The sequence below is a fragment of the Chrysochloris asiatica genome, unplaced genomic scaffold (genome assembly GCF_000296735.1).
Source record: "Chrysochloris asiatica unplaced genomic scaffold, ChrAsi1.0 scaffold00014, whole genome shotgun sequence".
Taxonomy (NCBI): Eukaryota; Metazoa; Chordata; class Mammalia; order Afrosoricida; family Chrysochloridae; genus Chrysochloris; species Chrysochloris asiatica.
Window position 1 is genome coordinate 10,646,581 of NW_006408532.1, and position 16,239 is coordinate 10,662,819.

The window sequence follows — 16,239 nt, forward strand, 5'->3', positions numbered from 1 at the left end:
CCTCCCCTCCCAGCCTATGCCCATAGCACCACCCTGCCAGCAGAGTGTGCCCGTACCACAGCGAGTGTGCTCACACAGTTCACTAGGCAGCCACTGTTTGCACGACCCCAGCAGTGAGCACTCCTGCCCAGTGTCAACATGCCACACCTGCACATGCGCCTGCTGTGTGTGAATCCTAGGTGTATGATGCACACAAGTGTGAAAGCCCATCCATTTGTACTCATACCTTACAGCCAATCCGCAGGTATTTGTTGGGAGCCAACCATGGTGGTTATGTTAAACACCCTGTGGCTCAGATGTACCCATTCTTATTCCAGAAAGCAGGGAGCCATGGAGGGTTGGTGCCTGAGTAGCAGAGAGAACATCCACAGAGATCCAGGGTGGGTTCAGCAAGAGCCAGATCCCTGTCCCAGAGAGAGCTAGCTGTGCTGCTGCAACCCCTCTCCACATCCACACACATCCATCACCCACCTTGTATACCCAGGTGTAGCCGAGGGACCAGACAGACCCACATGCAAACAGCTCCGAGGAGGTTTCCCAGCAGTGGAACCTAAGGCCAGGCATTCCCGAGGCTGTAGTGCAGCCTGCTAAACTGGCCAGGGACGGGGTCCACCTCCAGTGGGGTATCATGGGCTTCATCAGCTGCTTTACTCTCAGGACCCTGAGATTGCCCCACCCTGGACCTTTTAGCCTATGGGTTGTCTAAAGAATTGGACTACAGGGACCTGAGGGGCTCAGAGAGGTTACCAGGACCACACCTTTGTGATCCCACTGACCCTAGTTGGTCTTTAACTGATGCACACTTCCTGAACTGGCTTGCCACCAAGGAGGCTGCCAGGGGCAGGGAGTCTTGGCTGATGGTCCAGTTTTTCCTGCCTGGGGAATCCTCCAGTGGCCAGCCCCATGCCTGCTTCTGCCCAGGAGTCCTGGCAGGCATTTCCTCCTGGCACTTCCTCCTCCGATTTCCTGGGCCATCTTCCAACAGATGCCACGCTGGTTCTTGGTGCAGGGAGGATGGGCTTCTCAGTAGATCCAACCTATTTCCAAGGCTCCTGTTACCTCAGTTACAAATACACCTGGGGCTAGAGGGGACAGGTGGCAGTACGGATCTCTTCCGTTTAACATGGAAATAAATGACCCCTTTGCTGAGTCTTTGGGTGTGTATCGTTGATCCTCCCATGCTGGTTGGGGTCCTGGCTATAAATGCAGATATGCTGCCCTGGTTGTGGCCTTCCACCCACCCACAATAGCACACACCCAGCACCTAAGGAATAGGTGGAGGATGTCCCAGTGTCTCTTCTTACTGAGGGGCTTGGTAGGGGTCCTGTGACCACTAGCACAATCCTGTCTGCTCTGGGGGCTCATCAGGCAAAGTCTGAGGGAGTTGGAGAGTTTGTGGTGGGATGGGGGCACACCGACCCTCAGACGACCTCTGACTCAGGGTGGAGGGAGACATTGAAACAAACCCTTTGCCATACAGCCAATTCCAACTTGTAGCGACAGGGTTTCCGAGGCTATAAATCTTCATCAAAGCAGAGAGCCTCATCTTTCTCCCACGGAGTGGCTGCAGGATTTGAACTGTCAATCTCATCCTATAGGACCACCAAGGCTCCTGAAATGATTAATGCAACCAAGTGACACGGGAGGGCGCCAGTGAGGAGAGGAGAGCTGCTTCCAGGCCAGGGCTGCAAGGGTGGGGAGACAGAAGGAAACCTTCCAGGCAAGAGGGTGGGCAGCAACCCTGGGTGTGTACTGAGAACCTAGGGTGGGAATATGGAGACAAAAGGACCAAACCCCTCCAGAGCACGAGTTCATGGGGAGGACATGGGAGGGTCTGCTGGAAGCCTGGGGCAGAAACGCTGCCAGGCCTCCTTGGAGACAGCCTGGGCAGCCCAGCCCATGGCTGCAGGGGATGGCAGCCTCTCTTTCCCTTCCTTCCCCTGCTCTTGGTCTCTGCCTCTGCTTCCTTCTTTTCCCTCAGCTGGGTAGCTTGCTTTGCTATGCACTCAATGGAAGAAGACCCCGTACTAGCGCCCACCATGATCCTCAGCTTTACATCTTACCAGTCTTAAGTACTTGACAGAGACAAGCTAGAAACACTTTCCTGATTCCAGTTTCCCAGGAGAAGGGATCTACTTGACCCCCTGTTCTGTTCCTGGTCTTCCCATTCAGAACAATGTGGGTCTCTGGGGCTAGGAAGGAGCCCTGGTTGCACAGTGCTTAAGCACTTGGATACTAACTGAAAGGTTGCTGGTTCGAAAACAACAACTGCTCTACTTCCAAACAAATTGTTGTTCAACAGATTACAGTTCTCTGCCCTCTAGGGTCACTGTGAGTTGGAATCAACTGATGGCAATGGGTCTGTTGTTTTAATTTCTGGGACGAGGACCACATAATGAGAGATGGTTGTGGTCTCCCCAATCTGGTTGGGAAAGAGCACAGGGAACTTAGAAAACCAAGCCTGCAGGGGCTGGGGTTAACATGGTGAACAGCATTGATTTGGGAAGTGACTTGGTAGATTAGGGGAGGTGGTAGCCAGGACAGGGAAGAAGTTATTCTACAGTGAGTCTGATGATTGGCATTTGGGCTTGGTGGACCTGAGGAATTAAGGATTCTCCAAAGACCTTTGGGCAAGTCTGATGGGTTCCACCCAGTTTCTCAGCTGACAGGGGCACACAGCATTCTGATGCCTAATCTTGGACTCCAACCTTTATCTGTTTAAGCCTTGGGGCTCTGCAAAGCCCAATCGCAGCATGCCTGGTGGAGGGAACAGGTTCCTTCTCCATTCCATGGTGACATATCTCAGGCCTGACATCTCATACCTGACATGCCTGCCATTCATAACTCATGATCATTTCTGGCCCATGTAGAGCCACTCTCTAGCCCCAGAGGTGGAATGTGGTAGCTGTTGAACATCTGGTTAGCAATGCAGCCCAGCAGCTGAACAGTAGAAGGTGGGAAGTGCCTGCCTTGTGGTTAAACAACCCAACTGACAAGGGCAACACTATAGCCTGTCCTGCACTGGGAACAAATCAAATGCCTTCTTTGACATGTAGATGAGACATTACCAGTTGAGAACAATGACAGTAAGTCCCTGTTTGACTCCCCTCCAAGCTTTTACTATCTGCTTAAACCACCCTGAACATAGAGAAGTAACAGTCTCTGCTGGATTAACAGGCCTTGGAGACAGGCATTTACCAAGGAGCTCACTGAGTGTGCAAATAAGTCTAGAGGGCAGGAGCTCTGATTTCCTTTATTTTTCACATCAGGGGACTGAGGCCCCAACAGGTCAAGGGCCTTGTCCAAGGTCTTCTAGCTTGACCAGATCCCAACCCTAGTAGTGAATGAACATAGGAGAGTAACCAGCTCAAAGCAGGCACTCGCTGTTGGGGAGATGTGACTTCTCCCTAAAACTGCTGCTCTAGCATCAACTCACCCTGGCCATTCTATTCTGCTCTTTCCTTTGCCTAGTCTCTCTCTTGGGGGCAGTCTGGCCACTTCTCTCCCTATTTTGTTGTTGTTAGGTGCCATTGAGTTGGTATAGACCCATAGCAACCTTAGGCACAGCAGAATGAAACACTGCCCGATCCTGGGCCACACTTGAGTCCATTGATGCTGCCACTTTGCCAATTCATCTCGTTGGGGGTCTTGCTCTTTTTCTCTGACCCTCCACCTTACCACACATGATACCCTTCTCCAGCAACTGGTCCCTCCTGGCAATATGTCCAAAGTGTGAGAGACGAAGTTTGGCCATCTTGGCCTCGAAGGAGCACTCTGGCTGCACTTCTTACAAAACAGATCTATTGGGTCTTTTGGCAGTCCATGGCACTTTCAGTATTCTCCTCCAACACAGTAACTCAAAGGCATCAATTCTTTAAACAAAAGATCACTGGCTAGCTTCAAGATCCCAACCCTGAGAGTCAAGTGAAAAGTCTGTGGAGAAGAAGGCTTTCTAGATGCAGCCCCCAGAGACAGGGAGACTCAGACTATGTGGTAGGACCACTGTTAGTGACCAGGTGTCCCGTTTGCCTAGGGCAGTCTGATCTATGCTTGTGACCCTTTTCCCTCACAGATATGTCCTGATATGCTGGTCTATAAGAGATCCACATTACACAGAAAGACAAAAATAGATGACCTTTAGGTTCAAACTGACCTTGCAGCCCAGTCCTTATCCTACAGTGGCCACACCAGGAGATTTTAACACAACTAAAAAGAAATTCAACAAAGACCCAGAAGAACTAAACTACACAATCAACCAACTTGACCTCACAGACATATACGGAGCACTCAACCCAACAGTAGCAGAATATACATTCTTTTCCAGAATAGACCAGTAAGCCTGATCTTTTTTTAAATTTAATTTTTGAGTTTTGTTCCATATTTTCTTCTACTCGCAAAGATTGACAGCCTTAGAAAACCTGTGCAGGGTCATTATGAGTCGGAACAGACTCCACGGTACCTAACAACAATCCAGGACCTTCTAATGTGATCCTTTTCAGAGTAGTTGGTAGTGGTAGCTGGGTAAGAAAAGATTTTCTTGCTAAAAGAAACATTCTATGATGGTTACCAGGGGTGGGAGGGAAGGGAAAGTTATTCACAGGGTAGAAGGCAGACATATGTTAACTTGGGTGATGGAGAAGGCATTGTACAACAAAAGGGAGGTTGGCACAGAAAAAATGAAGGCAGAGGGAGACACAGGGAGGAGTGTAGCATTAAAGTGAATAGAGATACATACTGTTAACTGGTGGTACATGGAAGGGACTGCAGTCATTGCAATGACACAAAGTGTAGGATTTGTTGAAGGTGGGACTGATGATCTGATCTGCAAACCTTGAGTCAATTCACAATACCAAGTTAAAAATGAAGAAGAAATGTTCTGATGTGGACAATAGACAAAATAATTGCTCTAGTTATGAGCTGAGTCCCTGGTTTCTGCACCTTGAACCTACTCTTCCTAAAATTAGAGGCTTAGTTTTCATCTTGATGGACTTGTGCCCCAAGCTTCAGCTTCCTGACTTTTCTGTAAAATGGGATTATGAATCTTATGAGTTTTAAAGTTTTGAGAGTTAAATGATGTAATAAATGTATCCTATAGGAGCTCTGGTGTGGCGCTGTGGGTTAATGCGCCAGACTGCGAAGCCATTTGAACTGAAAGGTCAGCGGTTCAAGCTCACCAGCTGCTCCTCAGAAACCCAATACAGGGTCACTATGGGTCGGAACCGACTCGATGGCACTTCACAACAACAACAACAACAACATAGGAGCTCTGATAGTGTAGTGGTTACGAATCGGGCTGCGAACCGCAAGGTCAGCAGTTCGAAACTACCAGCTGTTCTGCAGGAGAAAGATGAGGCTTTCTGCTCCCGTAAAGAAGGACCTACTACACCTATGAGTCAGAACTGACTAGATGGTCTTTAGCAACAACCACCAAGATAGAGGTGGACTGTGTGCTTTGGACCTGGGGTCCTGTACTATGAAGCTCCTAGATCTGGTGGAAGATTGATGCCAAGATGTGTAGAGATCTCTAAGAAATACTGGGCCTACGGAAAGGAAAGATTACTGACGCTGAAAGAAGACAAGGACCTTTCCCCAGAGCTGACAAAGAGAAATCCTTTTCCAAGAGGTGTACTCAGAATTTGGACTTCTAGTCCTGGTGTGACGCTGTAAGATAAGCACTAGATTGCAAGGTCAGCGGTTCAAACCCAACAGCTGCTCCTTGGAAACCCTATACAGGATGACTATGAGTCAGAAACAATTTGATGGCATTTAACAAGAACAACCAATGTTTATATATTTATCTTTCCAGAGTTAGCAATAAAGGTTGGGATCCTCATGCCTCATTTCCAAGAGTTTATACTATCCAAAGGACCGTGACAACCACATCAGCCTCATTTTGTTGAGTGCTTACCAACTAACTGCCCTTAACAACAGCAGCAATAACAAATCGTGAGAGGATGAATTTCTGGTCGTTAAAGCCATCCACTTGTGGTATTTCTGTGTAAAATATTCCGTGTAAAAACAGCATTTGCTGTTGTTATTAAGTGCTGTCAAATCACTCATGGGTTCCAACTCATAGTGACCCTGTTTAGGGTTTCCAAGGAGCAGCTGGTGACTTTGAATCACCAACCTTGTGGTTCCTTATGGTTGAGTGCATTATCCTGCAGTGCTAGATAACAGCATTAGACATGCCTTTTCTTAAAGAAAACTAAACATGTTCTTTTCTAATGTAGTGCTACAGGATAAGCACTGGACTGCTAACCAAAAGGTTGGCAGTTTTAAGCCCACCAAATGCTCCTTGGAAACACTATTATACAGGGTTACTATGGCCCTTAACAATGACACATGTTTATATTTTTTTCTTTCCAGAATTAACAATAAAAGTTGAGAACCTCATGCCTCATTTCAGAGAGTTTATACTGTCCAAACAGCAATGATATTCCTTTGTTGTTGTTGTTAAGTGCCGTCGAGTCGGGTCCGACCCATAGCGACCCTGTACAGGGTTTCCGAGGGTGTAAATCTTTACGGGAGTAGAAAGCCTCATCTTTCTCCCGCGGAGCAGCTGGTAGTTTCGAACCGCTGACCTTAAGGTTTGCAGCCCGATTCGTAACCACTACGCTACCAGAGATATTCCTAGCAGCCTCATTTTGTTGAGTGCTTATTTTCTGCCTGAGTGTTGGCATTTGATCTTGGCATATGACCCCATTATTTTCATTGTATTATTGTCCTTGTTGTGTGCCATTAAATCGATTTCTACACATAGTGACCTCATGTGATGGAACTATCCCAGAGGGTTTTCTAGCCTGTCCTGGTATGACGCTGTAGGATAAGCACTAGACTACAAGGTTAGTTTGAATTGCAAGGTCGGTTATTCAGGTCCACCAGCCGCACCTTGGAAACCAGAGGCAAGGTCGCTGTGGGGTCAATCGACTGAAAGCACTTAACAATAACAACAATCTTTTCTGGAAGGAAATCATCAGGTCTTGCTCCTGCGGAACCTCTGAGGGGATTCTAACCGCCAAGCTTTCAATAGCAGCGCTTAATCACTGTGCCACCACGTCTTGTTTTTTAAAGTAAATACTAAGATCACTTTTATTTATGAGGATCCAGAGGCTCGGGGAAGGGAAGCAGCTGGTCCGAGGTCCCCCTGGGGTTCCGTCCCTAGGAGCAGAGAGCAGAGAGCAGAGAGCAGAGAGGCCAGCGCGCGGGCTTCCCATCCCTCATAATAGTCGCTTTGATGCTGTCGGCCGGGGCTGCAGCGGGGCGGGAAGGGAGGCGGGCCAGGATGGGGGAAGGAGGGGGTGTGTCCGGCAGCCCCAAGCCATCCCTCCTCTCTTCGGTCCCGCCGCCACTAGCAGTCGGAGCTCGGACCTGGCGCGCGTCCCTCCTAGTCCTGAGTTTCTGCTGCGAAGTTCCGAGGCGACTAGAGCCCGGCTCTCACCATGTCTGTCACGCTCAGCAACAGGTTCCAAGGTAGGCGCCGCTCCGCTGTCCCCCCGCAGATCCTTATTGTCCCGCGCCCACTCCCCTCAGTCCCGTACGCCCAGGTCCCCGGCCCCGCCACCTGTGCGCCCAGGGCGGGTGGCGGGGTATGTGACGCGCGGGAAGCTGGCGCGGGAGGTCAGCGTGAGGTCCTGGGAGGCCCCCAGCTTCTCAGCCCGCCTCTTTGTCTCTTTCAGGAGGGAAGGCGTTTGGCTTGCTAAAAGCCCGGCAAGAGAAGAGGCTGGCAGAGATCAACCGGGTAAGCGCGCCCGCCCGCCCGCCTCGCTTTTCTAGCCCTGGGGCCGCAGGCAACCTACGCGAGGCCAGAGCCCGCACGCCACCCGCACCCTCCACCCTGGCGCGTCCCACCTCCATCTGCCAGGCTGTGACTACATTAAAGTCTACTCCCCCTTCCTCATCTTCCCTGGGCTTGCCCCAATTTTCTCCTTCCACTCCCGCCCCTGTTGCCTCCGACCCCAGGTAGGCACCCTGCTCCCCCTTTGCTCCCTCCCAGCTCTGGTCCCTGCGTCTCGGGTTGCAAGTTGTTACTCTCAACTTGAGAGGTGGGGCCGGCTGGCCTAGAAGCTCCAAAGCCAGCCCAGGCTGGAACTTGACTTGTGGAAGCTTCCTAAATCATGACATCCTTAAAGAAACCTTCTTATTAGTGTGATACAAGCTTAGGTTTCATTCCACTATGTGAAAAAGCTTTCCCTGTTGAATCCTTTGTATGTATGGGCGACAATGATTTGGCGCTGGAAGGGACTCCGCAGGAGGTCTCGGAGCATACCTGTTTTACGACCGAGAAAAGGAAAGGAGGTCCAGTGAAGTGAGATGGCTGCCCTTAGAGTTCGCAGCATTCCTTGTACAGGACCGGACTCCCAAGTCAGTGCTCTCCCTACCATAATAATATAGGCTCTTGGTTCACTGGCAAAGGTTGGTGGTGTGCCTGACCGCCCCCCAACTCCAGTTTAAAGGACTGGTTCCTTAGGAAGTTGATGCTTTTCTTCTTAGTTTTTGGAAGGGATTACTCATTCAGGTGGGTTTATATGAAGAAATATTCCCAGTTGTCCTCAGGCACACTGTAAACCTGTTGCCATCAGTTGATTCCAACTCATGACGCCCCCCCGTGTGTTACAGAGTAGAACTGCTCTCTGAGATATTCTTGGTACAGTTGTTAAGCATTGGCAGCTAACCAAAGAGTTGGATGCTAGTAGAAAGGTTGAAACCCACCAATTGCTCCATGAGAGAAAGATGTGGCAGTATGCTTCTGTAAAGATGTACAACCTTGGAAACCTTGTGTGGCAGCTGTACTCTGGTCTTTCAGGTTACTATGAGTCTGAATCTACTCAATGGCAATGGATGGGAATCTTTACAGAAGTAGATTGCCAGGCCTTTCTTCTGCAGCACCACTGGGTGGATTTAAACTGCCAACATTTAGGTTAGTAGTTGTGCGCAAACCCATTTGTGCTACCCAGGGTCCTACACACAAAGTTGTTGTTGAGTGCTGTCAAGTCTGTTTTGACTCATAGCAACCCTGAATCGGGTTTCTGAGGAACAGCTGGTAGGTTAAACTGCCAACCTAGCGGTTCTCAGTCCAGTGCTGATCCTACAGCGCCACTCCTGGAGTTATCCCTTAAATGCTTGCTTAATGTCTGCATTCTAGAAGATATGGGAAAGTCCAGGCCTACTTGACCAAATTTCAACAACAGTACAGCCCATGACTAAGGAGCTCTGGTAGTGTAGTGGTTACGAATTGGGCTGCTAACCTCAAGATCAGCAGTTTGATACTACCAACCATTCCGCGGGAGAAAAATGAGGTTTTCTGCTCCCATAAAGATTTACAGCCTCGGAAAGCCTGTACAGGGTCACTATGAGTCGGCACCAACTCCATGGTACTTAACAACAACACAGCCAGTGACTAGCGCACAGCAGACCTGGGCTCAGATCCACCATCATTTACCAGTTCTGGTAGTGCTGTAGGTTAGTGGATTACTAACCACAAGGTCAGTGGTTCAAACCCATTGGCCACATAGAGGGAGAAAGATGAAGCTACCAGCTCCTCTAAAGATTTACATTCTTGGAAACCCTATATAGGGTTGCTATGGTCAGAATAGAATACGCACTGGACTGCTAACCACAAGATCAGGGTTTCAAACCCACCAGCCATTCCTTGGAAACCTTATACAGGGTCACAGTGACTCAGAACCAACTTGGTGACACTTACAACACTAACATGGAGTCGATGGCAGTGGGCTTTTGGGTGTCTTCACAAGGGGTCTCATTGGGGTTGAGATATTATAATAGCTCTCTCCCAGCCTAATGAAGAGAAGGCATGTAGTGTGCCTAGGCAGTGTCCAGCATGTGGAAAGACTGCTGTGAAAGGTACTAGAGTTGCTGGTTACTGACATGGACAATCTCCCAGGTTCTTTCCTAACTGATGGCAGAGCTGTATCCACAAAGAGGCTCTACTTAGGCAGATCTAGGGGTGGGGCAAAGGTGTAGTATCTCTTGCTAGGGGCTTGCAGTCTTGATTTCTTCCTTGATTTTCTTGTTAAGTGCCATTGAGTTGGCTTTGACTCATAGTGACCCTGTATAGAGTTTCCAAGGAGTGACTGGTGGGTTTGAACCGCCAACCTTTCGGTTCAAACTGACCTTGTGGCTGAGTGCTTATTATACAGCACCACAGTCACTCAGTTTTCCTGCTGCTGGCTGCAAGGATCCTCTGTTGGCTCTGAGGACCCTCTTGTTCCCATCAATATACTATCTCATGGGCTATCTTGAGGATAGCTGAAAAGTTGCCTGAGTGTCTGGCTAGGGCTCTCCGGGATCTAGACTTGCTGAGTCTATCCCAGTTCTCTCTGCAATCAGCCTGATCTCAGGCTTGACTGCTTTTGCCCTCTGGACAGGAGCCTGAGATCCTGACCTCATTCAGCCCTTGGGGCTGCTTGGCCAGGCACTTCTGGGCTTGTCGTAATCCACCCACAAGCAGCAGGACCCTGCACCAGAGACAGCTGGACAATGGGATGAGGTGACCGTAGTCACACAGGCCAGAACTGAGAGTATTGGGACTTCCCATGCCAACACCACCCCTGGGAAGGCAGTGGTTGTGGGTGAGGCTACAGGATTATTTTGGGAAGTGGGTCAACTTGGTTTAGGAAGGGGAAGGGACCTATGGCTATTAGGGGCTGATACACACAACACTTTTGGACTGGAGGAGGTGAAGGCACCTGGTCAGGCCCAGAAAGGGCAAGCAGCTTACTCCAGGCCACCCTGGAGCCAGTGACATAGTCTGTAGTCTAGTCCTTCCCCCTGCCCAGGATGCTGTGTTGATCTCTGACCTGTGAACCCAAGCTGCTGCCACTGGAACAAGGAAGCTCTAGCGTTAAACCAAATAGATCACTTGTATAGTCAGAGTTCAGAGGCGTGAGTTGAGGAGGCATTGAGTTCACTGATTATGTGACCTTGGGCAGGCAATTTGACCTTTCTGAACTTCTTTCTTCCCAAAGAGATAACAAGAGTAGAGTTGTGATTTTTCAGGGAGATTATCTATTGTAAAATACCTAGGAGAGCTGGCAGCTGTTTTGATTGCTACATTTGTTTATTTGGAGTTTAGGGCAGAGCCTGAGATACATCTTGGCTCATATTGGTTGCTCAATCTCTAAATTTAGGAGTGCCTTAGTCTTTCCTGCCTGAAATGGGAACCCCCATCCACTATCATCAAATCAGTTTTGAATATAGCAACTCTGTTTGGGGAAATCTTTATGGGAGCTGACAGCCTCATCTGTCTCCTGAGGAATGACTGGGTTTGAGCCCTCCACCTTTTGGTTAGCAGCCCAGTGCCTAACCCACAGCACACTACTAGGGCTCCTTTCCTGAAATGGGGTAGGAGGAAAACAGATGAACGTGCTCTGCAGTCTGCAGCCATCACTCTGTTTAAGACCACAACCACAGTGGAGGGTCCCTGGGTAGGAGGATTCCGCAAGGGGGCTCTGTTGGCAGCTCAAACTACCTTCTTTTGGGATGTAGTCCAACTGCCCCATTGGACCAGGGCTACTGGGGGGTGGGACTGAGCTGAGTCTCTGGGGAGGCAGGACTGTTGTTACCCACGTGGGGCTTCATGGCTCCTTGCCTCATGGGGGACCATGACTGCTACTATGGCTGACTATTGGGCACTGCAGAGCCCAGGTTGGCAGGCAGCTCTGGGGGCTTCTCTGAACTAGCTCCCCTGTTCACTTGGGGACTTTCTCCTCCCTGAGGCCTGCCAGCTTTCAGAGAGTAGCTAAGTCTCAGCTATTGTTATTATAAAGGAGTCAAGAGTAAAAATAGAAGGAGCCTTGAGACGTGCCCTAGTGTGGCACTGTAGGATAAGAACTGGACTACTAACTGCAAGGTCATGGTTCAAACCCATCAGCTGTTCCTTAGGAACCGTGTACAAGGTTGCTATGAGTTGGAACCGGTTCAAAGACACTTAATAATTATAACAACCACATGTCCCGGAAGGAGCCCGGGAATACAGTGGGTAAGCACTTGGCTTAATGTCTGTGGCTGGAAACCAGTAGCTCCAAGGGAGAAAAACTTTAGCGATCTGTTTCCATCAAGATTACAGCCTCAGAAACCTGATGGGGCAGTTCTACTGTGTCCTGTATGGTCACTATGAGTCTAAATTGACTCAATGTACACAACAATAGCAACAACACCAGTTCTAATGGAAAAAGGGGAGGAGCTGTATGAAAATGCAGTTTTTCTTATTTCACTCTGGTTTTTGCTATCGCTCAGTGCCTGGTGAATGCCAGGCACCCTGTGGTCATTCGCCCATGGGATTCTCAGTCTAACCCTGTGAGGTTATTGTTAAGGTGCTGGTGAGTTGGTTCCTACTCAGAGCAATGTACAATAGAACAAAACACTGCCCAATCCTGCGCCATCCTTACAATTGTGGTTATGTAAGCCCCTTGTGGGAGCCCTGTATGGCGCTGTGAGTAATGCGCCAGACTGCAAAGCCGTTTGAACTATAAGGTCAGTGGTTCAAGCTCACCAGTCGCTCCTTGGAAACCCTATACAGGGTCGCTATGGGTCAGAACCAACTCGTCGCCACTTAACAACAACAACAAACCCCTTACGACAGCCATATGTCAATCCATCTTGTTGAGGGTCTTCCTCTGTTTTGCATGATGTCCTTTCCTGGAGAAGGCCATGCTGGGTAATCTCCTAATAACTTATCCAAATAGGTACTACTATTCCCATTTGAAGGAGCTCTGGTAGCGTGGTGGTTACGAATCAGGCTGCTAACTTCAGGGTCAGCAATTTGAAACTACAAGTGGTTCTGCTGAAGAAAGATGAGGCTTTCTGCTCCCGTAAAGATTTACAGCCTTAGAAACCCTCTGCAGGGTCACTGTGAGTCAGAACCGACAACACAGCACATAACCACCAACCACCATTCCCATTTTAGTGGTTTATAAGTTGGTCTGCTAGCCTCAAGATCAGCAGTTTGAAACTACCAGCTGTTCCGCAAGAAAAAAATGAAGCTTTCTACTCCCAGAAAGAATTATAGCCTCGGAAACCCTGTACAAGGTCACTGTGAGTCAGAACCGACTCCATGGCACATAATCAAACATCCAACCAATTCCCATTTTATAGGAAATGAGGTTCACAGAGGTTAAGTTGCCTGGGTTGAAACAGCCACAACTGCAACCCATCCCATTCTCTCACTCTTTTTGATTGGGTCTCCTCTGCCAATGCCCTCTCTCACCTCCCTGCCCATGTGATATGATGTGTGTGTATGCATGAGTACATTCTCAGCACTGCTAGAGCCGTCAGAACCAGCTCAGTCTCCCACTCCCCCCACATAGCTGACATTCCCAGCGCCCTGATGGCATGGTGGGTGACCCCAGGCCATCTAGGCCTGGCCTTATATGGTAATGGAAGAAATTTTCTCCAGCTTCCCATAGGGACAGAGAGAAGCAGTGGGCTGGTGGGCTGCCCATCTGAGTGCCCCTGCCTTGGGGACAGTGGCCAGGCTCCTTTAGGAAATAATGTGAGTCTTGCTTCTGCCCAATGTTTGGCATGTGTCATCTCACTGACTCCTCCCAACATAGCGCTCCAGTCATAGATACTCAATGACAATCTGTAAACATCCCCACGTGCTGAAGAGTTTTAGGTCCCATTTCAGAGATGAGGAAACAAGATGCCCAGCTATGTGAAGTCACTTGCCCATAGTCACCCTGCCAGGCAGCAACAGAGTTGGGCTTCAAACCAGGTTTGTCTGCCTCCAGACTTGCCAGTAACCTGCCTGGCCCCTGGCCCCTGGCCCCCAGGCGGCTGCGGCCTAACTGACTCAGCCCTCTCTTGCACACGTGGATAAGGATCTCTGGCTACTAGCCCGATGTTCCAGCCCTCCTGGGTCGAATGAAGGACACTCAACATTCCCTCTAGCATTTAGGTGCCTTACGATGATTGCAGAAGCCACATGCCATCTGTCCTGGGAAGAGAGTTGGGCCCAGCAGGCCCAGCACTGGAGGACCCCTGAGAACTGAGTCACTATGCAGGTGTGTCTCTTTTCCTGTGTACCTGGCAGTACCACCCTGTCCCTGCCGTGTTGAATGTGACCAGTTGGCCTCACCGAGCACTCGTCTCTTGCTCTTCCTTAATATATTATAAGGGAGATGGTGATAAGCAGCCACGTGAACCTCAGAGGATTCAGTGTCCCCACAGGGCTGGCCAGTTACAACCTCAGTGTGGCCATGTCACAGGAAGCTGAGATGGAATTTCTGCAGGGTCTGCTTCATTTGTGCACTTGGTGGGGTGTTATTCTTTAGCTGGTTTGTCTGTTGGCAAGGACACAGTGTCCAGAGCTACCGTGGGGAATTTGAGCCCGCTCTTCTTGTAGATGAACATTACAGGCTCCTGCTGTGCGCCTGGCACCAGCTTGGGCATTTGTGGTCTGGCCCAGACCCTTTAAGAGCCTATGGGATGTGTCAGAGGCCTTACAGCCTGACATGGTACTGCCCATCCTGAGGTTTTGCTCAGGGCTTCAGTCACCAACCCGTTGGATGGCCTCTAAGATAGTAATGTCTGCCTACCCAAAATTCTGCTGCAGCTAATATAAAAGATGAACCTGGAGAGCCAGGAGCCGGTGTCCACCAGCAGGTGCTAGAGGTTGTTGCTGTTAAGTGCTGTCGAGTCAGAACTGACTCACAGCAACCCTGTCTAGGGTTTCCAAGGAGCAGCTGGGGGGTTTGAACTGCTGACTTTGTGGCTTTCAGTCCAATGCTGATCCAGCCCAGAAAGAGAGTTAAAGTCAGGCTGGCAGCAGGGATCTAGGGGTTGCAGCATCTGAGGAACCTCAGACTTGCCCAGGAGCATTTGGAAATAGACCCTTCTGAGCCTGAACATTGAGCTTGAGCTGTTGGGAGCATTCTGACGTGCATCAAAAGTTACAGATAAGTAACTGTCCCATGTGGATGCCCATCACTGCAAGTTCAGCAGGAGTCTGAGGAATTACAACAAAGCTTGCTTTCAATAAAGGATAGCCTGAGGGTCAAAAGTTGTGGGACGGGTCTCTTCTCTGTCTGCCACCTACCCCACTCTCAACACACACAGACACTTGTCTATTGACTTGAGTTTGGATAATCTGGATTATAATAATTGCTAACATTCAATACTAGTAACTAAATAACCCAGTTAGGAGGTTCTATCATTATGAGCCCTGGTGTGGTGCTGTAGGATAGGCACTGGACTGCTAACCACAAGGTCGGTGGTTCAAACCCATCAGCTCCTCCTTGAAAACCCTGTACAAGTTTGCTATAGGTTAGAACTGACTCGACAGCACTTAATAACAACAACAATTATGATCCTATTTTAAAGATGAGGAAAGCCCAGAGTGGCAAAGCAAGTTGTCCGGGGTCACAGAGCTAGTAAGCGGTAGAGCTGGGATTTGAACCCAGCCAACCTGAGTCAACCTCCCCTATCCTTTCACCATGCACATCCTGTGCCCAGGGAATTTGTGTGGTTATATGGGGGCTTCCAACCACTGAGGCTGAGGGCAAGACCCTTCTCTGGCGCCTCAGTTCCCCTGCTATAGAACAAGGAAAACAAGCTGAATGCCTTGAGGAGTCCCAGGTTCTAGGACTGGACAGATATCTCTACAGCTCTGTCACTTTCCAGGCCTCGCCTGTGGACACTTGGTTCTGGTCCCCAGGGATTGACTGATGTGCTCAAGACTTGTTTTTTATCCCTAGACTCACTGGCTCTTTGCTAGAGGTTGACCAGGCCACTGAGGCCTCCAGGCTTACCTTTCATGCCTGGGAGTCTGACAGTAGTTTCTTTAGTGGAAACTCTTGTGTTTTGGGACAGTGGATTGGCGTGGGAGAAGAGGGGGAGGGAATAGGGGATGGGGCAGAATAAATCATCTGTCCCCTTGTCCCACTAGAGGGATAGAGAGTGGTTCCCTGTCCCCTGGAGTAACTTCCTGCCTCTGCCCACAGGAAAGGTAACTCCTGTATTGATTTTCTTTGCCCTGAAAACTGTGACCAGCCTGTTTTCTCTCCTAGTTTGGGACAGGTTGGAGATAGTGACAGTGGTAGGAGGTAGACAGGTGGGCCATCTGTCAAATGGGATAGGAAATAAGGAAAAACAAAACTCATAACCAGCATAAGTCCCAGGGAGACAATTTTCCTCTTAATCTGTTTAGTGCTCGATAGACGGAGTTATAAACTGATGATATAAAACAAATGCTAGAAAAGAATAACAATAAATACCTAACAT

General features: G+C 49.4%; 1 protein-coding gene across 1 annotated transcript in view; it reads left to right on the plus strand.

Moving 5' to 3' along the window:
- The first annotated feature begins 7,439 nt into the window (after positions 1 to 7,439).
- The window catches only part of AIF1L (allograft inflammatory factor 1-like), a 25,384-nt gene continuing 16,584 nt past the window's right edge, over positions 7,440 to 16,239 (plus strand). The window contains exons 1-2 of the mRNA XM_006834884.1: positions 7,440 to 7,470; positions 7,677 to 7,738. Of these exons, the coding sequence (XP_006834947.1) occupies positions 7,440 to 7,470; positions 7,677 to 7,738 (93 nt within the window). The remainder of the gene's footprint in view (positions 7,471 to 7,676; positions 7,739 to 16,239) is intronic.